General features: G+C 43.2%; 1 protein-coding gene across 2 annotated transcripts in view; it reads right to left on the bottom strand.

Annotated features, from left to right (window-relative positions):
• Nucleotides 1-4903: 4903 nt before the first annotated feature.
• PPM1L (protein phosphatase, Mg2+/Mn2+ dependent 1L) overlaps nt 4904-27786 on the bottom strand; it is a gene marked incomplete at both ends in the record, with an annotated part of 107633 nt that continues 84750 nt past the window's right edge. For both annotated transcript variants that reach the window (XM_080623195.1, XM_080623194.1), the window contains 2 exons: nt 4904-5250; nt 10837-10998. In XM_080623195.1, the coding sequence (XP_080479321.1) occupies nt 4904-5250; nt 10837-10998 (509 nt within the window). The remainder of the gene's footprint in view (nt 5251-10836; nt 10999-27786) is intronic.

Below are 27786 nucleotides of genomic sequence, written 5' to 3'. Positions count from 1 at the left end.
AGTAGGCAATACCTGCTGCTGGGTGGAATTTACTTTATAATTGAAACATTCTGCTCAGTAAACCAGGCTCATTCATTTCAAATTCTGTATTTTTAGAAACTGTAGGACCACAGCAGTCCTCACAGCATCCTCTGTGACCACCCCTCCCCTGTGAGACAGGATCAGTGTGCCCAGACCACTAGTACTGGATGTCGTGACAGAAGACATGGCGTTATATTTCATATGAAATGAAATAGCATCTCCTGCCAGCCCAGGGCTAGGGATGGATTCTGGCTTCCCCTAAACTGGATTGCTATGGTCTGTGTAAGCTGCACTGCTGCCAAATGTTTAGATCCCACAAAAAATGCATTTACTGATGTGAAGGCAGCCATGCTGGGAGGTGAGCTTGCTGAGGATGCAGGGCAGGATTGAGAGGTATCCCAACTTCTTAGTAGCTGAGTATCTGTGTTTCTTAGCTGATACTTAGCCTGTGGATGCACTTGCACAACCTGCACTGCTTCAGCACTGCTGTAGAATTCAGCCTGAGAGAGCTGCTCAAAGCAAACTTCTGTGCAAAGGCCAGTGGAGTCTTCCGATCACATTTTTCACAGCGACTAAGACAGCAACTCATAACTTCTGAGGCCCGCTGCTTGGTTACCATGCTCAGCCACTAGACGGAGCTACGGTCTCACATAACGAGGCTGGTTCCAGGACTTGGGATCCCCGCGATGGTACCAGGAGCCGCGCAGGGTGAAGGTTATATGGAAGGTCCTATGGATGAACAGCCTTTCAAAAAACCCACTGGTATATGGCAAGAACGATACACTCAATGGTAGTCTATAATCAAGATGAGAAGCTAAACGGTGGTAGGTTTAAAATGTACTACGTGAGTTAAACTGCTAGCTTGCAGTATCACTGGGCAAAGCTCAACTTCTTTTAAGTAGTGGATCAGATGACTAATTACAAGGTGCACTTTTTCATATTGAACCATATGAAAGATGCTCTTTGGCAGCAACTTAATCCAGCAGTTTTCCGCCATGTGATTCTCTTACTTGCTTAACAGATATCACCAATGGAGCTACTTGGGCTTAAGCAACAAAACCTATCCATGAGCACATACAGCAAGAGGGAGCTCTCAGATGGGCACAGGCTGCTTAAACCAAAATGTCTCTCCCTTTTTCTGGAGAGGTGCCCAGGCAGGAAAGCAGCCTGGAGAATGGTGTGCTGAAAGTGCTCCCTCTCTGATGCTGTAACACATTCTAACACACTGCTTGAGTGTACTTGGGGTGTTTCTGGCTACAGTGTCTGGCTACCCTTCCAGATGTAGGGTATAGATTAAGGCAGTGGAGGATCAGCCCACATATTGTTTAGGCTGCATAAGCAATACATACATTAATTAATCTCATCATCCAACAGCTGCATTTATCACAACAGGATTTGGCACAAATCAGCATGACTGGAAAGTTACCAGTGTCTAGATCTGGAGTAAAAACTTCTAGCAGGGGGCATGGAGACCTCATAGCAGCCTTCCAGTACCTGAAGGGGGCCTACAGGAATGCTGGAGAGGGACTCTTCGCTAGGGACTGTAGTGACAGGACAAGGGGTAATAGGTTAAAACTTAAACAGAGGAAGTTTAGACTGGATATAAGGAAGAAATTCTTTACTGTAAGGGTGGTGAGGCACTGGAATGGGTTGCCCAGGGAAGTTGTGAATGCTCCATACCTGGTGGCGTTCAAGGCCAGGTTGGACAGAGCCTTGGGTGGCATGGTTTAGTGTGAGGTGTCCCTGCCTATGGCAGGGGGGTTGGAACTAGATGACCTTAAGGTCCTTCCCAACCCTAACTATTCTATGATTCTATAGGTAGGCACTGCGCATGTATGTGGAAGACTGCACAAGCCTCTCATCTCCGCTAAACCTTCATCTTTAAACCTAAAGTAGCTTTAGCTAGTTTTTTTAAATAACAAAACCGAAAGTCAGCAACTTTACCGAAATCATTGGCATGAATGTCTTTGGCCAGGAAAAGAGTTATTAGAAAGTTGGGAGTGTTGCAGAGAAAACTGAAGGTGCTAAAACCAGCTGTTGCTGCAACTGCAGATGCTGGAAGATTGAAATAGGGCTGATGGGGTAACTGACTGGATGAGCCTATGAATGACAGGGTATGAATCTGGAATAAATATTCAGATGAGTCTGCAAAACAGTTCTGTAGTGCACTGTGCTGTGTTTTCCTAAATCCCATGAGCATGGCTTACTTCCAGAGCAAGCCACCCTCCCACTGCTTCCCCACGGTTCTTCGGGAGCCTGTGAACGTGTAGGATTCCTGACACCTCATTCTGTGTATCTTGAGTGCCAAAGCAACCAGGCAGTGAGCTGTGCTCCAGAGCAGGACAGCATCCCTCAGCAGCACTCACTAACCTCAAGAACATGAGCTGCAGGAGGCTGAGTGGCAGCTGTGAGCTTTTTGCTCAGTGGTGTTAGTCTACCATGGTTTTTTTTTGGAGCTGACCATTGTCCCAGTTCCAACTTCTCAAATGCCTGTGATGGATTAGCGGTGATGTCTCTGCTACACAAGCATCCCTCTGCTTTAGGGTTCTGTAGGCGGCTGGGTCTAATTCTTCTGTTCCCTGGGCAGCTGTTTTGACAAGCGTCCAGGCGGTGTCCTCCAAAGAAAAGCCAGTACAACAGAAACGTCGTCTGTGAAGGAGAAAGGAAAGGCAAACGCAATACGCACCATGAGCTCTGCCCGGAACAGTTTCGATACTGCTGCTGTAGCATTATTGAGTACATGATTAAGCACTCCCATGAAAATATCACACAAGGATTTAATTTCACAGCATTCTGACCTCAAATACCTTTTCAAAATAAAATAACTGAAGCAAGCTGTCGTTATTAACATTTCCCGTTAGCTGCTCAATTTAACCTCAAAGTTGCATTTAAAATTCCCCGAATGCACTGTTCAAGAGATTTAAGAAGTCCGCAGCCTTCGTCCTCCAGGGAAGGAGTGGTGCAGGCTGGTGCCTGCCAGTTTTGGAGGATGCTGGACACTTTCACACTTCTGCTTTTCACTTGTCTGTTACTTGGAGTCGAGGGGCTCTACCCAGAGTCTGGGGTGAGAAGAGGCTGCTAGAGGATACGATACAATTTGAACAGCACTGGTAGTAGCTATAGATCTGACTAAGAGTTGTGATACTCTCCAAACAAATGAAAGGAGGGAAGTTTCCTGGGAAAGAGATAACCTAGGACCAAAAATGAGAAGACTAAGATGGGAATTCCTGCTCATGTGCAGAAATTTGTCCTCTTTCATTTCTGTCTCGAGACACACACCTGCTCAGCACAACCACAACACATCATGGTATTCTGAGGACCAGCAAGCCACTTGCCCCAAAATCCTGTGCGCGGGTGATGAGAAACAGGTGTCTGTTTAACCAAGTGATATATCTTTACCCAAGGAACAGATGATATTAGTTAATGCATTACATCCCTGATTCCTCTCAGGATGCAAATACCAACAGCCGCCATCACCTTGAAGACAAGAGTCCTCAGCAGATTGTCCAGGTCAACAATTTGCAGGGAGGGAATCCCCAGGGTTATTATAGAACACAATACCAGTAAAGCAAACATCTGAAACACTCACCTCCTCCTTGGGCCGTGGCTCTGTTCCTCAGCACACACTGCCCTGCCACTCTGCTGCCACTGCCTCTCGGTCATGAAGCAGGCAACTGAGTTACCAGACGTAGAGCAAACTCTGACACTCATTGTTTTAAACTTACAGTACTCACAGATTCCAAAATACAATTAAATACTGAAAGTTAGATCTAAACACAGTTTTATCTAGACCTAACACAAGCTTTTATCTCTGCAGTGCAAGGCCACTGCCTGGCATTTATATGCTATACCAAAGAACGGTTCTACAGTGGTTTCCCCCCGAATTAGCACCACTGATTAATCTGCAGTGGTACAAGGAAGTCATTAATAGCCCTGACTTCCACCTAGGTCACTCTCAGGAATGCCCTGATTTCATTAGTTTTCCAAACAGTCACTAACAAAATAAATTTTACCTTGCATTACTTTCTTTACATGCCTATGAAAAGTCCATGCCAAAAAAATAACATGAGTCTCCGGGAATCAACATTCTTCTATCACAACAGAGCTATTTTTTGATATAGAAAGTGTCAGACCTTAAAGGTATTTTGCTGAAGTTTAACATTAGTTGGTTTGAATACAATATGGCATAGAAGGAATGTAACCGGAGTAATGCACAGACTGAATAAACATGTGGCTTCAGGTAATTCAGTAGCTACACCTAATCACATGCTTGGCGGGGATTTATTTAAGGGAAGGGTGAGGTTAAACAAAGCAAGAGAGCCAGTTCTGTGGTAGCAGGCTAATATTTGGCTCCTTTTCCTCCTTCATATCAATACTAGGCCAATAATCACAAACCTTTTCCTATACAACCTTATCACTGCAGATTAAAAAAGAAAAGAGATGAGAAACATGACAGCGTCATTCTGAGGCGTCCCACCTATGAGTGAAGAGTAGCATCACTCCTATCACTTGCTATTAAATGACAGCACGGCCCTGACCTGGCTGTGTGTCTAAATGAACCTCTGACTGCTAGAAATGAGAGGAAAGGGATCAAAGGAAAAGTCTACACACGATTTGTGAGGAAAATTCTGAAATGGAAGATTACAGTTAGCTTCTAAGGAGCAGCAAGGTCACAGAAGACAGGTACATGTGAACAAACTTAATTCTTATGATCACTCAGAACGTATTTGTTGTATTGCTCCTTTTGTTAAGCAAAGAACAAAGACCAGAGGGATCTGTTCCTTTTGTGTAGAATCTTAATGGTATTTACTAGAGCTTTCTACTATGTTTAAAATTTAAGAGTTTGGTTTAAGTTCAGAGTGAGGCAGAGAACCATGGGTAATTACTGTTCCTCTGTTTTGCTGCTATTCCTGAACTTCACCACCATCACTGTTATATTATCGGGACATCCTCTGTAAAAGGACTGTAGGACTATACTCTTTGCACCGAAGTGTGGTTCATCCAAGCGTTCCTTGATGAATCGGACAGCTTCCTCATTGCTGAAAGCATCCCACAGACCATCCGACGCCAAGATCATGAACTCTGGCTGCAGTTTGTCCAGGTCAAAGGTAAGAATATCAGGGTCGGGAATGACAACATTCAGATTCTTCAGAGGGTAATCTCCCAACGAGCGGGACATGGCCAGGATCCCCTGAACACGCCAGGAGCCATTGAAGCTGATAAAACCACCTGGAGGGAAAAACCAACACTTAGCACAGGTCTTTTCAAAGTTAAAGCATTCCTTTGGCTTCCTTCCAGACCCACCCAGAAAATTCACCCTGCATATCATGAAGTGTACGGATGTTACACATCTCAAAAAGCAGGAGATGCCTTCAAGTAGATCTTGGAGCACTGCAGGGAGGAGCTGGGTTGTGGCTGCTACTGCTGCTGCCACAGCTGAAGCAGAGAGGTCAGGAAAGGTTCTGCTTCCCAACAAAGCAGCTTCGTGCTCTCTACTCCCCAAGACAGACCGACTACTTACTGAGCACAGGTATTCCTGTACAACAGAAAGCCTTACAGCAGTGTTAAAAGAAAAATAGTGAAAGCAAACCTTTACATTCATGTGTCAGTAAACCTCCTTTTTCTGTGTAGTTCATGCTTTTCCCATTTCAGATCTATGAAGGAAACAACACTGAAAACACCCTGCAGCAGGACTCACATCTCACTTTAAGCCATAAAGCAAAGAAGCAAGTGCAAGAATATTTATAGGCTGTTTTGTTCAACTGCCTTGAATGAGCTGTGTCAAAAAGGACCAAAAACTTGTGAACAAAATTTTACTTCAAGTCAGAAGGAGGCCATGTGGGATTTGACAGACTGATTTTACCATCACAGTGACTAAGGCTACTTCTAGTTGAAAATACATTTAGGGGTTAGTTACAGTGAGACACATTTTACACTGAAATTGGTGACTCTGACACAGCCAGCACCTGGCCGCTACACAGCTGGGTTGTGCCAGGGAGGGAACTACACAGTATTCGAGGTCCAAGAGTAAAATTGAGGCACCTTCAATTCCTGTGCATACCTTGGCATGCCACTGTCTGCACTGTTCATAGCAATACTGCTATATGTGACATCCAATCACTCAACATGGAACATTAAAATGTATGACAAAATGAGGTGAACTGTTGTGTTTTATATCCACAAGCTGTCTGCTTTGGTGTTCATTTAAATGTCTTTGTTCTTTGTAGCTATCAGCATGCTTTCAGTTCTGCTTTTCAGCCTCTGTGCTATTTGTCAGTCCCCTAAATCTTACAAGAGCATTTCCATTCTGGTTGGCCAATCTGATCTGTAAATTCTTCCTGCTTTCAGGTGAAACTTAATGTCATGATTTGCTGTTTTTAAAGCTTGGAACTTGATTTGTGTTAAAAACAGCAGAAACAAAACTTTTTAGCTGGATGTTTTCATGAATATGGAGTCTCTGTTATGAAGGCATTTCATTCCACAGTCAAGAAAAGGAAGTACTCGTGAGCTGACTGCAACTCCTCTTAGATATGGAGTGAAACAAATCTCGTCCAGCTGCTGCTGTAGCTTTTGAGGGTGCCTTGCTTGAATGTTACACAGCCACCTACTCACGAGCCCAGGGTTTATTTCTGGTCTTAAGTGATTAGGACTATAGTAACTGGTATGTAATCACATGTACATATTAGAGTGACAGGAGAAGTAAAATGCAATTAAGAAGAGGCAGTTTTATATAGCCATTTTAGACACAATTAGAGGACAGTGTGCAAGTATGTGCTTGCAGCCCAGAAAGCATCCAGCTCTGGGGCCTCAACATAAGAAGGATGCTGTTGGAGCAAGTCCAGAGGAGGCCAGAAAGATGCTTAGAGTGCTGGAGCACCTCTCCTATGGAGACAGGCTGAGAGAGCTGGGCTTGTTCAGCCGGGGGAAGAGAAGGCTCTGGAGAGACCTTAGAGCAGCCTCCCAGCGCATAAAGGGGCCAACAAAAAGCCTGGAGATGGACTTCCTACAAGGGCATGTAGGGATAGGACAAGGGGGAATGGCTTTAAATTGACAAAAGAGAGATTTATGTGAGATATTAGGAAGAAATTCTTTCCTCCAAGGGTTGTGAGACTAGAACAGGCTGTACAGAGAAGCTGTGGCTGCCTCTTCCCTGAAGGTGTTCAAGACCAAGTAGGACAGGGCTTTGAGCAACCTGATCTAGTGGAAGATCTCCCTTCCCGTGGCAGGGAGTTGTAACTAGATGGTGTTTAAGATCCCTTCCAACCCAAACCATTCTGTGATAGCAAGGCATGTACCCCTCACGGTACTTGCAGAGGAGGCAGCTGATGCTGTGCACTCGCTGTGTGTGCTTACTGCAGCCTCTGCAGATTGTGCTTACATGTACAAAGTGACTTTTCTCATGTGGCACCTGGAACTGTCTACAGCACAAGTTGAGTTCCTGTGGTTTGCTGAAGCACTTCTAACATTTCCTTGCATAAAGTCACCCATACAGAATATCTACAGATGCTCCTGGAAATGTAAACATTCTGCAGTGCTGGCTGCCACTGGAGAAGGAAAGACATTAAAGAAATAGAAGCTTTTTGGCAATCACTCAAACATTTTGCATGTTAGTGAGAACTAAGCTCATAGGATTATGTTCAAGGTGAATGACTTTAATTTATATCAGTGACTGTCACCTTGTGGCTCTACAACTGAGTGTTTCTCCACAAGCCAAAACCACAGCTGTTTCAAGGCTGCTGTCTTACACCGGTACTCTATACATTGCCCAAGCTCCTGATAAGGAGGAGTTTCCTTGTGTTTTCTGGGGAAACCAATATCCTTGTATCACAGGACATGCATTTCCCCTTCCCACAGGAACAGGTAGGAGTGGAAGGAGCCTGGTCTCCTTCAGCTGCGAGATGATCAGCACCACAGCACCCATGAGCATGCATCAGCCGGCCTCTTGTGAAAACAACAGCCAGGCTTGACAAAAGCCCATGACCAGTGAGTGCTGTGAACTGCACTGCCACACTGCAGAGCCAGTGACTCCACAAGATGCGGCATCTTGGCTCAAAATGGGGGGCCCTGCCCTGTGCTCTTAGCTGATGACTTTCCTTTCGGCATCTGGCTGTGAGCTTTGGTACCAGTGGCCTCTCACTGCATTGCGGAACTCCCATGAGAAACCTGAGCAGTGGCTTCTGGAGCTGCTCGAGTCCCACCGGACTGATAAAAGGACATTTCTTTTTCTGATTATGGGTTGGTCGATGAGAAACTGAACATGAGCCTGCAGTGTGAGCTCACAGCCCAGAAAGCCAACCATATCCTGGGCTGCATCAAAAGGAGCTTGACCAGCAGGTCGAAGGAGGTGATCCTGCCCCTCTACTCTGCTCTCGTGAGACCTCACTTGGAGTATTGTGTGCAGTTCTGGTGTCCTCAACATAAAAAGGACATGGAACTGTTGGAACAAGTCCAGAGGAGGGCCACAAGGATGATCAGGGGACTGGAGCACCTCCCGTATGAAGATAGGCTGAGGAAATTGGTTCTGTTCAGCCTGGAGAAGAGAAGGCTGCGTGGAGACCTCATAGCAGCCTTCCAGTATCTGAAGGGGGCCTACAAGGATGCTGGGGATGGACTATTCATCAGGGACTGTAGTGACAGGACAAGGGCTAATGGGTTAAAACTTAAACAGGGGAAGTTTAGATTGGATATAAGGAAGAAATTCCTTACTGAGAGGGTGGTGAGGCACTGGAATGGGTTGCCCAGGGAGGTTGTGAATGCTCCATCCCTGGTGGTGTTCAAGGCCAGGTTGGATGAAGCCTTGGGTGACACGGTTTAGTGTGAGATGTCCCTGCCCATGGCAGGGGGGTTGGAACTAGATGATCTTAAGGTCCTTTCCAACCCTAACTATTCTATGATTCTATGACTAAGACTTTGTGCGCAGTTGCTGGGAATGGGGAAAGGAGAGGGAACGAATTCACTCCCCATCCACTGCCCACTGACTGCAGCAAGCAGCGAGGCTCCTCAACATCCACCACAGCAGCCAAAAAATGATGGATTAGGTTAGAGTTGTCATCCCTGTGTTAACACCCCGCTGAAGCTCAGAGGGCAAGTCAGGCTTTTCTTTGAGCTGCTCTTCCAGGCTGCTTCAAGCAGATTTATATCAGAATGTGGTTAAGAAGGGCATTTTCTCAGCTGCTGCTGTATGATTTCACTTTCAAACGAAATCAAATCCTACTAACACAAACGTGAAGTCACTTTGTAACTACCTACAGGGCATTGGGCAGTGCAGCTTGATGCTGCAATGTAATGCTGGAAAACCAAAATGTAACATAATGCTGTTGTTATTGTGGCTTTCTTGAGTTCTGCAGGACAAGAAAGTATCCAGATGGTGGAAAAGTCAAGTACTTGTCACAGTAGCAATGTAGGCAACATAAAGTATCCAGGAGTAGTTTAAACTGGATTGTGTGGTTTTAAGCACTATGAGGCCACACTAACAATGATGATATAATGGTGCAATAGGGAACAAAAAAGCACATTCATTAAGTCATGAGGCTAGATAGATTTTTTTCTTGTTTTCTTGTTTACCTGCAGGTAGTTACAACATTTATCTGTCTTTTCAAACAACTTTTTTCCCCAGTTGGAAATTCCTGCAAAAACCCAGGTTAATTTTACATGTTGTTGTGTTATAAAGCCTCACTCCTAGACAAATGAAATAATACAATTATTTTTTTCTCCTAAGTGAAGTCTTCTCTAACTGAACAGTTGCACAGAGGACCTGGGCTTGGCTAAGAGAGAAGCACTTCTACAGGCAAACCTCCAGATTTTATTAATACATCCCCCAAGTGCAAAGCTGAAGCAAAGTGAGACCAAGATTTTCCTATTCCTTTTTCTTAGGGTCTGTAGAGCTCTCTCTGAAGAACATATGTGACCTCAGTTCTCTGTCTAGCAGCAGGAAGGATCCCCCCTGCTCTTATACCTCCTTACTGACAAACGCAAACAGGAGAGTGCACATTGCACACACACAGGTGTTTATGCTGGTGTGAGCATGTGGATAACATGTCGGTTTTAGAATGGGTTTATACTTAGGGAAATACTTGCTATTTGAACTTTAGAGATGACGACCTGGCAGGCAGTGAGACAATGCCTCTTTGGAGGTTTAACACAAATGAGAGGAACTTTTTTTCTTCACCAAACAATTTGCTGCTGCAGGCTGCCATGGGAGCCAAACCAGAAATGGGTTCAAAAGAGACATTGAAAAATTCATGGAGAATTGGCTATTAAACTTGATGGTCCAAATGTAACTTTTCACCCAGGAGGTCGCTACACTGACAGGTGATGAAAGCAAGAAAGATATACTACAGAAAGACTGGTTTGTTGTGTTATTTTCCTATACTCCTGCTACAATTTACGTTTGTGCTCATTAGCAGCCACTATATGGGAAGAAAAAATAGCTTTGATGAATTAGATTCATGCTTTGGTTATTTGAGGAACTAAACCTGACTCAGCTTCAGACCCAGCCTCTCACATAAAGGCTGCTGATACGGTTTGGTGTCAAGAAGCCTGTGATGCTGCTGTTGCTGTTTATTAATTTGCTCCCTACAGAGGTCACAAGGGAAGTGGCTGGGATGGTCAACTGGCTGTTGAAGATGAAGGCTGCTCTTCTTTCTCTGGCACCATGGAACGGTTTGGGTTGGAAGGGACCTGAAACATCATCTAGTTTGGATTTCATCTGCTGATGCCTCAGTCTGGTACTTCTCAGCCTCTCTCAGGGGAAAAGTCTGTGTTTACTGACAGAGTAAAGAACCTTCAATCCAAAGCAAAACGGTTATGACTCACCAGCTCTTTTAATCCTCTTCCTCTCTTTTAGCTGATAGGGCTTGTGATCGTGTGACAAGGGAATAGCATTCCCATCCTTGTCACACAGGACTCCTCGCGAATCTCCAACATTGGCCACTGTGAGTTCTTTATCTGACAACAGTGCAATCAAGCAGGTTGTGCCTGGAAAAAATAGAAGGCAATGGGAAGCAAAACAGATATATGGGGTGTGTATGTGTGTGTGGATATATATACATATATCGCTAAATGTTTATCAGGAAAATGTTCTTCCTGTTGATAATGGCAGAGAGGGGCTGAAGTGGGAAGTGCTTCCCAGTCTCCGTCTGGGCACTGGCTTTTCCTAATGGCCAAGGAAAACAGTAAGAGAAAAGCACAAAATAGCCCCAGAGCCCACTCACTGCTTTCCTGAACTGCTAGTGCTGCAGTGGACCATGCAGGGGTAAACCAGAGCTCTTTCTGCTCATCCCCTCAAGAACTGAGGCCAGTTTTTAACTTTCTATATTGAAAAAAATGAAAATATTTGTCATTGTTAATTACTTTAACCTTCAAATACACAGAAAATGTAATCAGCCATTGACCACCACATCCTGCAGGCCTATTATTCAACTATTTGCTGGCTAAAGTGGCAGGACAGTATTAGAAAAATGGGCTGTTTCAGAAGCGCAAAGGCTGTAGTTTTATTTTCCTCATTTAACTGATGCAGTGGGATCAATGTTGAGTGAAGCAGATCCTATTAAGACCATTCCTTTTCTTATTTTCACCTTTCAGTGAGTGTGAGCTGTATTCATAAAACCTCCAGCTTTATAAGAGGAATATATATTCCTTCTAGAGAGAAATACAGAAATATTCCAAATACTCTTTGCATCGGCTTTGGATCAGGCATCACAACTTCATTCATGCTTTAGAACTGAAAGATGGCAAGTGAAGTTTTTAGACACAGACTAACAAACATTAGAAGGGAAAATGCCTGGCACTCAATTCAGATTGCATAGGGCTGCTAAAATTGATGTAAGAGGACTCTGGTATCCTTCAACAGTAAATAAAATTAACTGATTGGCAGCTCTCTTTTCCTTTTAGGTAGAACAGAGAAGCACATGCTTGAGTTTTCACCACTGTTGTTAATTTACATGTGATTATTCATTTAAAATGAGCACTGTGGAAGCAGCATGCGGGGCCGGCCTGCCCAACCAAGGGCCCCAGTGATGGAACGCAACCAACAGCAGTGTCACAAAGAAACGTGTCTCTGCTTATACCTTTAGATCAGACAAAGATGAGTTTTAAAGAAAACACCAGCAACAGGGTGTTTTCACTGCCTGCCATCAGTGGCATCCTGATCACTGGATTTGGTCTTGGGGAGCTATATTAGGGTTTAAGTCTACACTCTGTGGCCTTCAAGCTAAATTCTCATCACTGCTGCGTGCTGTATTGCTGTCCAAACCAGAGTTAGAAACTATGTTTTGCTGTTCCCATGTCAGTAGCTGAATATCCCATGACTAGTATAAACAAAAAAGCCAGTAATAAACCATTTGTGTTTAGATGCACTGTGTTCTGAAGATTTATTTTTAACGTAATGGTCTGTCTTGCACAGCAATAAACCAAAGCTATTTTTTCACAAGGCAGTAATATATATAAATATATATATATTAATTTTTACAACTGACTGACACATCGCAGACCTAAATGGACATAGTTTCACATTTGTTGCTAAAGCCCCTTGCTAACTGCATAACTTGATGACTAACTGAGATTGCATCAGCGGGTGTGAGGGATGCTGTGCTGGAAGGGGCACCCACTGGGCAGATGCCTGCCCTGCTCAGGTGCAGGGTGCCCACCCTTAGCACCCTGGAGAACAGACCCGCTCCAACCCTGGAGGACTTGGTGGTGAAAACACCAGTATCCAAACCACAAAGACAACAAAACAATAACGAGGGTACAGACTACTGGAGTGGGGGGCAGGTGGTCATTTAAGCAGGACAAAATTGGATTTAGCATTGGAGGGCACCTCATGCTCCACCTGAACAAAAGCTAGTAACTCTGCAAACGCATAAAGCCCTGCTTCAGTAAGAAAATCACAGCACTAAATGGGAGCCTGCTTTGCTTTTATTTATGAAACTTTTCTTAACAAACATTCAAGCAGCATCATGCTAACAATCTGCACAAGACTGGAGGGCTGGCACCTGTTGAAGCTGGTCTGAACTTCAGACAGAAACAGAACAGCTGCCTTTGCAATTTGGGCTGAAAGCAAAACCTGTGAGATGCAAAATGAGGGCAAAAGTGAAAGCCTTGTTGGATGTGAACACAAAGCAAAACACAACTCCAGAAGGATCCTGGAGTGCTGCGGGACAGAGACCCAGGAGCTACACAGGAGGCTGCGAGGCTCTGTGATCACCACCCTGCTGAGACTGCTTTCAGAAGATCATTGCTCCGGCTGTACCTGTAGCTGCCATCCTGGCCTGACATCTGTGTTTGTAAATTCATCAACTCTCCCATACACAAGACTACCCTCCTGCTCCACAGATTGCCCCCACCTTCCCCTGACATCAGCCCAGCATGTATTTTTCCTACAAGTAATGTTAAAAATTGTTTCCTAGTAAAGAAAATACTGCAAGTAACATCCTACAGGCCTGGCATTTAACAAGTAAAATGCTTCACATACACAGTAATTATTACCACAATTTACATAAACACTGACTGAACACAGTCTTCCTGGTTATATGATCTGTGTGAATCAAAGAGAATGAGCGTCTGAAACAGAAGATCATTTCCAAAGTGATTCAGGTAGCATCAGTTGTTTCACGATCCCTGACTGATGGCTGGGCTATCGTTAAGTCCCTGACCTCATGCTACTGCCTGCCGCTACGTGAGAAAGCAAACTTTCTTTATGTTGTTTTCTTTTCCATCTATTTTTATTTCAGTCACTTAACCTTGTGTAGAGTCAGGAAACATTGTGCTCTTGTCAGCTGCCTCAGATTTAACGCAATTGCACAATGGAAAATTCCCAACATAACGGGTCCAAAATTGAGAACACATGTTATATTAGTCCCTCGATGCAGCTGCCTGAATAATACCATGCTGAGCAGTTTACAAAGAAAATCACCAGAAAATTTAAAACCTGTACTGTACGGGCTGCAGAAATAGGGGGGGTTTAAGTCAGGTAAGATTATTGGTGGTGTATTTTAGTATCAGACAAGGCACATTGTAAAAGTCAAGGCTGCACAGCCTCTACCAGTTTTTAGATAACTGCTTTACTGAAAGGAATAAATGGCACCAGAGTGCAAACAAGACCTGATTAAAACATTAAAAGGCATTTGAGAGCCCAGGCATGATCCAGCTCACCCTGCAGCTGCTGGCCATATCGTGCTTTGTGTGTGGTGTCAGAAAGTCCTGCTGACACCTGGCTCCAGATCTCTGTGGTGGGGCAGCTCAAGATGAGGACCAGAGCTCTGGGGCTCTGGAGGGCCCACGGTGGTTGAAAAGTCCCCCAGTGTTTTCATTTCATCCTATCCATTTGCAAAATCTCAGTTAATCTCACCAGGTGCTCACCACATCACTTCTCCCTCTTTGCCAAGCTTTCCTTCTGTATTCCAAGTCTCTGATGCCCCACAGATTTCAGGCCATCAGCACATGTAACCTCTTCCTCTTCCCCTTCCCTTCATCACTCTTCAACCCTGAATTTGCCTGTCTCTTGGTGAGAAATCACACCTCCACCCTGCCCCTACCTCACACTCTTAAATGGCCAAAGTCCCTGGCCAGGGCTTTTCCTCCTGAACAACTGTTCTCCCCATGCATGGCTTCTCGCTGCTTTTCCCAGTCCTCCCCCACCTTTTCCATAGCTCTTTGCACAGAACTGACAATGGAATAACAGCTCAGACCAGTCCTGCTGTAGTGGTGACTCCAAGTCGGACAGCCAGTACATTAAATCAACCCAGGCAGCTGCTTTGTATTGAGCCTGGATCCGCCTTTGCAAACTGATGGTGTACAACAGCACTCCTGCGATGCCTGACATGGGAGAGCAGAGGTCTGCTGTACCCTTTGAACAGAAATGCATTCAGAGCAACTGCAGGTCAAGAATTCAGTGTTTACTTGGTTGGGGTGACTAAAAAACAAGCAAAAAGACAACTCAAAAAAACCTTTCCCATCTTTTTTTAACAGTGCTCAAGCTTGAATTCACACAATAATTAAGCAAGAATTAGTATTTTTGAGCTTCAGTAATCTCCGGAAGGAAACAGAATGACTCAGAACAGTGCAAAAAGCAGGATAAACAGAAATCCAGATTTATATTTACTCTCCACTAGCAACTTGCACTGCATGCAGTTTCTTTCTCATTTACAGATCTGCATTTCTACTTGCCTTGCAGGGACTTCAAATCCTAAACAATGAGACTTCAGTAGTTTTCAGAGCAGGTATGTGCTGTTTTTACCATTAATATCTGTCCTCTTTGCCCATTTGCCTCAGCTCCTCCCATTGAAAGCAGACGTATCTCCTGAATTTCTAGTTTACATGCTCTGCACATACCCCCCAAGCAATGCAAATAAAACTTTGATTATAGCCTGGGGAATAGGCAAGACTGAGAAGAACACTGCAGGTAGTATATGAGGAAGGGTAAGGGAGCTTTTTGCTTCCTCGTGGCCAGGAATGGGGATAAAAAGTGGTGTGAGACAATTGGGATGGGATCACTGTAAAACCTTTTGCTGGATCCCAGCAACTTGCACACTGCCTCCTCCTTGGCTGGTTTCTAATCCAAGGCACCATTTCTCACGTGGGTTTTCAGCTTTTCTAATGATGTCCAACCTCATCAAGCATTTTGTGAAAGGCCAAGCTAATTGTGCTCATTAGCACTTCTTCATCCTTTAGTCCTTTAAATAGGGACACAATTTCTTTTAGCAGAAGCAAATGAGAGAAAATGCTATTATAATCTCCAAAATACACAATTTTGGCAAATTACTGTGCTAACTGCCTGCGAATGAAATAAAAAAGCTCATCACTCACAACACCTTTCAAAACTACTGCATTTTTAAAGTACCCATCTTCTTTTCCTCAAATGTAGTGCAAAGTGTATGGGACTGAAGAGCCTACATATCATACTGGCATTCATCTCTGCAAGCCCCGGTGCTGGTGTTTCCTACAAACGAGCTGAGCCTGCCCCTTCTTTCAGCTAACAGAATTCTTCTGTAAAGCATGAAGCTAAAAATAACCATTCTGAAAATTTGAAGTCTCATAATTTCTTAATCATTTCAACAGAACATTCCTCCCCCTCCCCCCCCAAAAAAATTAAAATAACTCCTTCTTTTAAAATAAAGGAAACATTGGATTCTTAGAAATATATAGAAACTACTTCAGATATTTATAAGATAGTAGCTTAATTTCCACCAAAAACCAATTTCTACCTGTGTGTATGTAGCAATATTTTAAGATCTTATATTTGAAACAGAGAACCATATTGTATTTTTATTTAGATTCTCTTTTCCAGTCTAATCCATGAATATGAATCTATTCCTCAATCCTGTTTACCATTAATCATATTATCTTCATCACACTTGGGATATACTTAGAGCCTAACAGATTTGTGCAGATGTTCCGAGTCAGCTATGTAAAAGATACTTGAAAGTGTTTTCCAGGTAGAAGAACAAGAGCAGCAGGTAACGGAAGTTAATTACTGAAACACGGAACCCGTTTTGGGCAGCCTGTCCATCTTCCAGACCACTCTGACACAGCCCCATCAATACTACAGTGGAATGGGAAGAGCTCCAGCCTTTGTGCCAGCCTAGTGCTGCGTGATTAATTTCGTATCCTTATGAAAAATAACCTTAATACAACGGGAATCTCAATTTCAGGAGAAAAGTCAATTTCTTGGCACCGCTTTCGTATTTAGTTTCACCTGAATGTCCCACTCAGCCATTTAACATGTTATAAGTAGAAATATGGTGAAAACTGTTTATGTTTTTCTGGTTAGAAATCTCTTCATGTCACTGGGCTAATTAAAGTGCAGAAAACCACACGTGCAATCTCCTTTTTGGACAAGCTCCCGTGTTTTGCAGCAACTAAACCTGCTGTGCCACCTTGCAGGTATATGACAAATAAAAATGCCTCTGATGAGGTCTGTACATGAGAGGAAGAGAAAACTCTCGCTGACACTTTCCCGTGAGCTTTTGATATTCATGGGCTGAAACACAGTCTGTGTGGTGACTGCAACACCAGCGTTTGCACACAAACTATAAAGTCTGAATTCTGATTGCAGGAACTCCTGAAGCACTGAAAACTAAAATGACTGTAGACAATCATGCAATGTAGGATATATACAAAGGTATATGCTACTGTTATTTCAACATATATGCTACTGTTCTGTCAAACCATATATGCAAAGGTATATGCTACTGTTCTTTCAAACCACATTCCTATAGTGGCTCTAATCAGCTGCTACCTAAGCCAAGCAACAAGAGCGAAGGGTCCAGCTTAGCGTGAGGCTTCAACATGTTCAGCAGAGCAGATGAGGTGCAGCTCCCAGCTTAAATGCAGCATTCCCTTGCTTAGAAACAGATTATATCAACTGAAAACAACAGTTACTGCTTTCAAGTAGGAATTACACCTAATTTCTCCCTCCCTCTCCCCCCACCCAATCTATTGTTGAATGTGTTTCCCCAATTCCTAGATCTCTATAGCAGAACTAAAACTTAGGCACCATGTAAGCTCAATAATGACCCAGCAGTGTGTGCTTGCAGCCCAGAAAGCCAACCATGTTCTGGGCTACATCACCAGCGATGCGACCAGCAGGTTGAAGGAGGTGATCCTGCTCCTCTACTCTGCTCTCAAGACTCCATCTGCAGTGCTGCATCCAACTCTGGGACCCCCAACACAAGGGATGTGGACCTGTTGGAGAGAGTCCAGAGGAGGCCACAAAGATGCTCAGAGTGCTGGAGCATCTCTCCTATGGAGACAGGCTGAGAGAGCTGGGGCTGTTCAGCCTGGAGAAGAGAAGGCTCCAGGGAGACCTTAGAGCAGCTTCCAGTGCCTAAAGAGGCCAACAGGAAAGCTGGAGAGGGGCTTTTTACAAGGGCATGGAGTGACAGGACAAGGGGGAATGGCTTTAAACTGACAGAGGGGAGATTTACATTCCATGTTAGGAAGAAATTCTTTCCTGTGAGGGTGGTGAGGCACTGGCACAGGTTGCCCAGAGAAGCTGTGGCTGCCCCATCTCTGGTAGTGTTCAAGGCCAGGTTGGATGGGGCTTTTGAGCTGCATGGTCTAATGGAAGGTGTCCCTGCCTGAGGCAGTGGGGCTGGAACTATATGATGTCTAAGGTCCCTTCCATCCCAAACCATCCTATGATTCTATGTAATTACATGGAAAAAGTAGGAGCAAAATGAAAATTCCACTTGGAAAAAAAACCCACCACCAAAATAATTAAAAGCATCCAATTTCTGCTAAGTCCTGGGACATCTCCAGCTTTACCCCAACCCTGCCTAAAGGATCAAGGCTGTAAAATTTCATTTGAGCCCCAGGGATTGACCTGCACTTTCCTGAGATGCCTGAGCCACAGACAACAGAATTTACCAGCAGCTATAAATAAGGTGTCAGCAGGTAGGCACTAAACTGAAGACATATAATTAGCAAATCCTTCACAAACAGTGTAAAAGCAGTGGCTTGTTTACAGATGCTGAGCATGTCTCTGCATCCCACAGCCTTAACGGGGCTGTTCAAAAATCCCCATTGTGGCTGGCAGTTGTATCCAACAAATGGTTTTTACTATGACTATTTTTCCTCAGCCTCTGGGGTGAGATTTTATGAAGGACTAACACCCATCAGTGGCAGGGCCGACTATCAGGCTGTAGCTAATTTCATGGAGGACCACTGCAAATACCTGCCGCGCTCTCCAGCTGGCCCTGAGGCACTTGGATGATGGATCACTCACCTTAACTCCTGAACAAATAAGGAACTTATTATTATACAGGCAGAGCTGTACAGGAAGGCGGTGTTTAAGAGTTATTTATTCAGTACTTAAGGTGTACCTCCAAATTACAAATACAAACATGTGCCCCATGGAAAGGGATTGTGGTCTTGTTTTATATTTCCCATGCTGGCAGAAGAGTGGGAGCAAGGCAAGGAGGCAAAAAGGGGTGGGGAGTGATAATGGGCCGGAATTACACACAATTAGGGAGGTTTGTGGTCTAATTCAAGAACCTCACTCTGTCCCCCTGCCCTCCACTATCCAACACACAAAATTTGATGATGCAGATTTTACTGAGCTGTAAGTTGAGGCTGGCTGGCCTGAGCAAGGGTGGCAGCTTAAATCAATCTGATGACCTTTCCCATTTTCAGGTTAACCTAACTCAGGGGCTAATAAATCTTCCAATATCTGGCCAAAAGTCACTCTGGACAGTACTTTTTTCCTTCTGTATTTCCCAACTGTATCTTCCTGTTCCCTGTACCAAACCCTACTTTGCCCATTTGCAAATTCAAAACATCCCCATCTGCCAAACATCCATTTTCTGGGGGCAGAGCTGTCACCTCCTAGCACGTGGCTGAGTGGGAACAGCACACTTTGGGGGGAACTTTTGTATGAGATCAGTAAATCCAACTGGCTGATGAAGCCCAGGCAAAAACCTTTCTAAAGACAGGCTCAAGCCATTGGCAGACAGTGACTGCAGCCCCTAATCCCAGAGCTGATGGACACAGAGGGAGAAAAAGCATAGATATTGCTGAAACTCATCAACTGCCACTGTTACAAAGGTATTATGGCATGAAGAAGAGCCAGTTTTTGCTTGTTTATGACCAAGTTCTTTACCTTAATGGGTTGTTACAGATTATGGATAGAGTTTTAAATAAAGCTTCACTTGAGAAGAGAAAGCCTCCTTTTGTTCTTGCTCCTTTTTCCTCCTACATCTCCCCATGTATAATTCAAACACTGAGAAATAATGAAAAAGGCTAACAGTGATTGATTGTAGCGTGCAATGCAGTTGTGCATACAAAGCAGGGCTTAGCACGAGCTGAACACTGCTGCAAATGGGGAGAGCACAAGGGTAGGACACACAAAGATGTGTGCAAGTGAGCTGCAGAAACACAGCAGCATCCTTAGATCATAAATCTGTGTGCATGTGCCTGTGCTTGACATTATTACAGTATCACAGAATCATGGAACGGTTCTAGTTGGAAGCGACCTTAAAGATCCATCTAGTTCCAACCCCCTGCCATGGGCACGGACACCACGCACTAGACCAGGTTGCTCAAAGCCCCGTCCAACCTGGCCTTGAACACATCCAGAATAGAGGGGAGAGTAGAGGGAGAGAATCCCCTTCCTTGGTCTGCTGGTCACGCTCCTTTTGATATAGCTCGGGATACAGTTGGCTTTCTGGGCTGTGAGCGCACACTGAAGCCAGCTCATGTTGCGCTTCTTGTCAACCAACACCCTCAAGTCCTTCTCCACAGGGCTGCTCAATCCATTCTCTGCCCAGCCTGTAGCCCTGCCTGGAATTGCCCCAACCCAGGTGCAGCTCCTTATACTTGGCCTTGTTGAACTTCATGAGGTTTGCATGGGTCCATCTCTCAAGCATGTCAAGGTCCCTCTTACAATGTTTTCTTCTAATGATTTTCCTATTGTTTTCAAAAGAATGCAAATACTAGCTTTTCATACATGATATGGCAAAACTATGGGTATGGATGATAGGGAGCAGCAATACTGAAGATACTAATTTAAATACTAAAATCTAGCCCTTGTGGGTGTAATGAAGGGTTTTGCAAAGGTGTAGCTGGTGACGGTTTTCGGCCACTGCACCTTGCTACACCAATGCTGTTTGCTTGTCTGGGTAATGATGCACAAAAATTTAATAAGGATTTCCAAACAGTCTCTCAGGTTTGTAAGAACAAACTTTGCTGTCTTCTTTGCTACTCACAAGACTCTTTGGGCTCAGAAGACCCTTCAGGCATTTCTCTCTGCATCCATCATCAGGTGACAAACCTCTGCCAAGATGGATGGCTTTCTTCCAGAGGACAGAACAGATATTCTGTCTGCATACATGGAATCTGCAGCAAGCTGCGTCTTCAATTACTATTTCTGTCTGATATATTTTTAATAAATTCTAATTAAAAAAAGATAAATCCATGCTCATGTCTGTACCCATGCAACACGTGCATCTGAAATTGAGGAAGAACACTATTGTATTGACAGCAATTCTCTCAAGCAAGATTCAACGGAATCGATAGGTTTTCGAATGACATCCAACAAAAATGTAAGCAAAATAAACCTCAAAAAGTGGTTTTACTTCTGCAGAGCTTACATACTTTTTAAGTCTTTCACTAGGCCAAAGATACAAACGGGGAAGATGGCAGTCAGGCAGTCATAATGTGGTGTCCCTGAAAAATCCCTTTAGAGGGTTGGAGAAGCAACCTTTCCTGAATGCAGGAGACTTCAAACCACCACTCCACAGGGCACCAGCCAGGACCAGCTCTACCACAAGTTATGGCTGAATTAAGTAACCACCTAAAAATGAAGTTTATGCATTTAAGATGCTTTCCAGACTTAATTGGTAAGTACACAGAAAGGAAATGGCCAGTTAATACTCAATACTAACTAAGTTAGCATTATAATTAGACTAAAACCATTAAATGGTTTATAGAACATTTTCTATTGCACTTCTGATCCTTGGCACCCTGCAGGGCTGCTTTGGTTTTTTTCCCTTTCTGCAAGACTTTAGTAACAGTAGAATTTTTAGTTATATTTTAACTGCTACAAATGTATAAATACCAAAAGGAGGAGCACAAGGCATTCATAGAGTAAGACTGAAACAGTTACATCTGTCTGAGTGAAAACAGAATGCTTCATGTGATTAATACAAAACTCCCTGACACAGCCCTATAGAGTCACCATTGCACTTACACTGCACAGAGGTTTCACCCAATATACAGAAATATATATTTAGAAAATATAAATATAAAATATATATAAATATATAGAAATATTTTTCATTGTTTTACCAAATATATAAATGTATTTACCAAATACCCTGAAAAATGGGCTGCTAGCTGACAAATTTTAATAGCTGAATATCTACTTCAGACATAGATGATGAAGTGAAGAATGTTTCACAGGCACCTGTCAAAGTGCTATTTCTGCTCTGAGCTTCTGCTGAAAGGTTATAATTATATGAATAATAAAAAAAAAATTTTAATGGAGCAGAAGAATACAGCATGCTTGGGCTGGCTTAAATACATGCCTATTGTTTACAAACACTGCCAATAGTCTAAAGCTGGAAGACCACAACGCAGGAAATCAGTCACACAGTTCATGCTGAAGCTACACCCTGAAATGTAATTTAAATGGTTTTATGTGTACACCTACAGGGACACTTAGGCTGACGTTCAGCCCTAGTTAGAGCTGCTACCTGTATTTTACTTGTGAGCAAAAGCTAATGCACAGACAACAGAAAACAGCAGCCATGTTTAGGAAATGACTTTTCACATACTAAAGCAGATGCTTAAAACAAACCCATGAATTGCCCCAGAAATGCTGTTTTCTTTCCAGTGACCGAAGAGCTACTGAAGAGCTCTAGAGAAGTTGACCAGAATCCAATGTCTATAATGCAGACACAAAAAGTAGAAGAGACCAGCTTTATCCTCAGTGACTACCTTATGATTTCTGCTGTAGGTACTGGTCCTCTGCAGTAAAACAGAGCCCTGGTTCATGGTGACCAAGTTTAAGCTGTATGTTTAATGTGTAAAAGAAATTAAATAAGCCAAAGAAAGCATGGAGTGTAAGGCAGAGATAAAATAAATTCAGCAGTAATCATCTGGCTATAAAGAGTAGAACTTCTACTGTGTTATTTGGAAAAGGCACCGCGTTGAGTTCTCATTGCAGCGACCAAAGACCCAGAGAAGGGAGTTGGTTTAGATCATGTTCTTGAGATCAAATGCCTAAAAATCATTTAAAAATGATGGCCTGCAGGCCATGCTGGTTTTCTCCCTATTAGAAAGAAGCCTTTGACACAGCAATGAACATTGCCCAGTGCAATGTTTCAGTGCTGGTAGTTTTTTACACATCTGCTGTGTTGACATGTTTGCAATGTATCAGAAAATAAATGTACTGGATTACTGCACCCCTACCAAGGGGCGCTTGCCACAGTACACAAAGATCCCACCCAGTAACACCTCTTAAAATATAAAAGAAACACATAATCTACTATAACCATCCTTTGCCTGTACATGCTTTTTCTTCAGAAAAATGCATTGCTTCTGGCTTCTGTCTTCATTGCAGCTTATTTAGAGCCCTCCCATTGTTGTTCTTCCACATTCTGTGCAACCCACTGTCTTGAAACTGCTGGTTTTATCATCTTCAGCGTATAACTTTCCTTCCTGCTAAATCCTTTAAATCCCTCCTAAAAACTTACCAAAGCTTTTCAAACATTTTTCAGGCTCAGGCTACTTCATTTTTGGCACTATTACATGTTCTTGCAGGACCATTATCACTGTATAACTATGAGATTACAGCTGTCTGCTTTTCCCAATGCTGTCAGCAGAGCAAGCCCATACTCTGCCTTACTGGTAATGGCTGTAGCTGAGCCTGGAAGAGAAAATATTCCTCAGACTCCTTGCTGGGACAAGGATTTAAACACCTGAGAAGCCACCACTATTGAAAGTGTGTTCCCATATTTCCCTGAAGACCAAGCCCTCCATGAAAAGGAGCAGTCAAACACACACCATAGGCATGGTCCATGTATGAGTGTGCATTATAAAACAACTTTTTTTTTATTTATTCCAAAGAAGGACATAACAAACCCAACAGATTTCTTTCTGCATTTTTAATGGCTCACTGCTGAGCATAAGCCACCCTGGGACAAGCATCACAGCAAAGATAATTTACTTTATCTTCACTGTGATGTAGCATAATGATGACTTGACTTGGTAAAGCTCTTCGCAGTGGGAAAAAAGGTTTTTTCCCAGCAGAGGATTTATTATCCCAAATTATAGGATATATTTCTGGTACAATTTTACTGCTTTAATTCTCTCATTTTCTCCTTGTAATCCCTTTTTCTGGGGGAAAACACCTGCCTGCACTGCCAGATAGGGAGGACTATAACTGAAAAAGGGGCATCACTGGCCCCTCGATGATTAAAGTTAACATTCTCCCAGTGTGACCACAGTAGCATGGACTTTGTGTGAAGCAGATGGTTAGCCAATCTCTTGGGCTGAAGTTTAATCTTGGATGTTTTTGCTTTATTGTATTTTTGCTAGAAACAGCAAATGCTCACGGGACTGGATCTATGCTGGGTTGTAGTCCTGAAGTGAGAATGAAGGTCTGAGCCTTGGATTTGTGCTCAATGACCGTTTTCACAGCTGCAGCTACTACAGAAACCAGACCCAGTCTTCTGCAAAGCACAGAAATACAGGCTGAATATGAGGAGCTGATTTAATTCCTTATCCATTCATTATATACTAAATTGTACCAGGAGTAAAGACTGGAGGATAATGCGTCACCTGTTTTGAAGGACCGTGTGACTCAGGGAGAGCACAGCGCCTGGGCATGGTTAGGGAAGGCAGAGTACAAACCCCCATCTCATCCAGATAGGAAGTCCAATGTGTTGTAGTGCCAACGGCCACATTTTACCATATTTTAAACAGAAAAATAAATTGTGTTACTAAAATTGGAGTATTCAGGCAATTTGAGACACAGACCACTAGCATAAAAAGTCGCTTTAAGAAAGACTACGGTACTGACAGTGAGCATCTCAAGCAATGGTGCACATCAACCATATCTGAAAGGTTTCAGATGAACTCTACCACCAACTGCGCCCACAGGGTTGAGCCAGGCACAAGCTCTGGATCCCCCATAGAGGATGTGTGAAGGAGCAGCCACCTGCCTTCCTTGCAGTGGCCTCCAGGAAACACAGGGCACTCCAGCAAAATATTAATTAAGAAAACATGTTTTGGCTCTGGATGCGGTGCCTGAATGTCAACATCTTTCCTGACTGTTTCAGGGCATGGAAAAATGAAATTAACCTTTTTTGTCACACAATAATGAAACTCAGTTTCTATAGGACTTTGAGGGAGAAGGGCCACCCATTAAAGAAAAGCTTATTGACTACAGTACAAAACTACCAGCAGAATCTCCTAGCAGCCTTTAGCTACCTGGCACACTGGACTTAAATCCCAAAGTGCCTTTAAATACCTAAACTTGTATTTTGACAGAATAGTCGATGACTACTTCAGATGTTTAGAGATACTATAAATCAAAGAAATAGAACAAAAAACAAGGTTTCAGCAGGAAAAAAAAGAGTCCTGCACAACTTAACACAGTCTTAGTGAGTCAAGAATGCCACTTTTTAAATGAAGGGATTTTTAAAGATTATGAGGGGATTTGTACCCCTCTGTCACTTTTGGCCTGCTTTCATTTTATAAAGCTTCCTTAGTCAAACTTCACTAGAAATCTTGCCAACCTTTGACTATTTTCAGATAAATTCATTTAATTTGGTAGCTCTGATATACTGATTTCCTAAAGGGAATGATTTACAAAAGAGGCATTAGGATGTTGAGTCCATCAAAGCTGCACGTAATTAGCATTGCATGCTGCTGGAAAGGCCAAACTAACACAAAATTATACCAAAAGCCCAAGCCATTTTAGCGTAGTTCTGTTTTATTCTGGCAGCTGAATTCTACCCACTTTGCTAGACATCCCTGGGGCGAAGGGTGTCAGCTGGCAGTGAGCACTCTATGAATCGCAGGAAAATGGCCCTTCCAAGAGCGATGGAAAAGGTTTCCTGGATGGGAAAGGCCTGCTCCCTTACTGTGGAAGTGCTCCCCTACATGCAACACCCTCCTACAGTTGGCTTCTGAGCCCCTGGTATCACATACCTTAAACATCTAATTTCTAGTTTCTCTGGCTGACACAGAATAGAACTCCAACTGCTCATGATTACAGAAATTAAACCCTTGACAGTGCTCTTTGGAATGGGTTTTGTTGATGTCTCACGTAGTCTGCTGTCAGACAAAGTTGTATTTTCCCCTTACATCACAATCACTTTTATTTTCACGATTTTGACTTTTAAAGATTGCTTTCTTCATTTTGTATGTACCACCAGCACTTTGATCTTCTCATTACACTGATTTTGGTACAGAAAAATGCTAATAAAAGAAAAATGCCAATAAAAGAAAAATGCCACCAACACAACTGCTTGAGCACTGCTGAATAGCTGGTGCACTCAGGATCACAAACAGCTGCTGCAATTATAGTTAACTGCCCATTTTCTGTGCTTTGCTCACAATCAGATCTTACTTCAAGAGCAGGTAGCAGCATTTCTGCTTTTGTAGTAAACAACTGACATGATTAGAATGATGAGCGGGCTCCATCTCCATGTTTTAATCTTTCAGAGGTGTCTCTACCTGATTGGGAAGCTGAAATTCTCGCTTTCTCTCTACAATGAGCTGTGCTGTCACTCCATCCTGAACAAGCGTATATGATGGAACTTTTCTAAACTAGTTATTTATGTAGCTTCTCATTTCCCCGTGATTGTTTTATTGCATGATACAAATCCCCAAATGTGTGTTTCAAGCAATTTAAATCTTTATTTTCTCTGTACAAAACACACAGTTTTCAATAAAAGAAAATAATTTCTTTTTCCCTGACAGGAGTCAGCAATTTCCTCTGCTCCATTTTCTCCTCCCTAACAAACTTCTATTGATCAAAATGACTGCAGAAATGAAGTGACCAAACCAGGGTAAAAGATTTACAAGATTCATTAGAATGGTAAATTCTGCGTTAAAAAATATAAACAGGAGCAACAGAAAGCAACAACTTTCAAAGCTTATTTTTTACGCATCATTAAAAACAGGCCATATGTGATTAAACAAGTATCTTGTGCCCTCATTTTAACTCTGCTGTCCTTCTAGATCTCATATGACTCCAAGCTCCTTAAATACGTGACATGTATAGTCTGCAAACAGCACTGCGTGGGGGTTGAGAGCATTTGGGATCAAAGCAGTTTAAGAGAATCAGGCTTACTTATTGGGTGAGTGTGTGAATATAATTGATAAAGTAATAGAGCATTGTAATTACTTGAAGTTACTAAAGCTCACAGCCCTGTAAGTACCCAGAACGCATAGTCTACAAATGGCTTTTTAAGTTGCTCGAGTGCCTTTGAGATCAAAGTAGCTTAAGAGAATCATATTGTTGGTGAGTGGGAGTTGGAGTAGGAGGCTTAACTAAATTGAGAAGTAGTTTGAGCATTTTAAGTACTTCAGGGCACTGTAGCATGAGTATAAAGTAATAGGACAAAATAACACCAGCGTGTTGGTGCTCGGTTTTCCAGAGCCAGACTAGTGATGAGAAACTCAGGTGATGGCAATTTTAGCAGGATGTCACCTAACCAAACAAATGAGTGAATCCACTTGGGCTGGTGTCTGGCAGGCACAATCTAAACAGGATGAAAAACCCAGTTATGAGATTGAGGCTTCTGCCTAAAGCAGCTGGAAGGAAAACTTGGAGCTGAGCTCAGCACAGTTCTGCAAAGGCACCATGGTGTCAGGTACGGTCAGGGGAATAAGAGAACAAGAAAGTGTCTCTGGGGATTAAGAAAAACTCCAAAATGGGGACATACTAAATATAAACTGTCTTCTTGTACTACAAGGCTGCCTGAGGCTGGTTGGTAGGGCTGCAGATGTGTGTTGCAGCTCTACACGAGTGATTAAAGTGGAGAAAGAGAGAGCAGCGTCTTTTGATAGAGCTAAGAAACAAACGACACTGACAGATGTGATACTGGGGGGAACGCAGTGAGCAGGCATGACACACCTGGAGTGGAAACATGTGGCTCGTTCGTACAGACCTTCATACAGACTGCCAGTCCACTTGTTGCAGTGAATACTAACTCAGCAGTAAAATAATGAACTGTTCCTTTTGTTTGATCCTTTCTTTACAAGGTTGCGTTGTTAATTTCAATTTATTTAAACATGAAGAAACTGAGTATGGTT

Source organism: Psittacula echo (assembly GCF_963264785.1).
Source record: "Psittacula echo genome assembly, chromosome: 7".
NCBI lineage: Eukaryota > Metazoa > Chordata > Aves > Psittaciformes > Psittacidae > Psittacula > Psittacula echo.
Note: the sequence above shows the minus strand (reverse complement) of the source record. Positions and strands in the feature narration are given on the sequence as shown.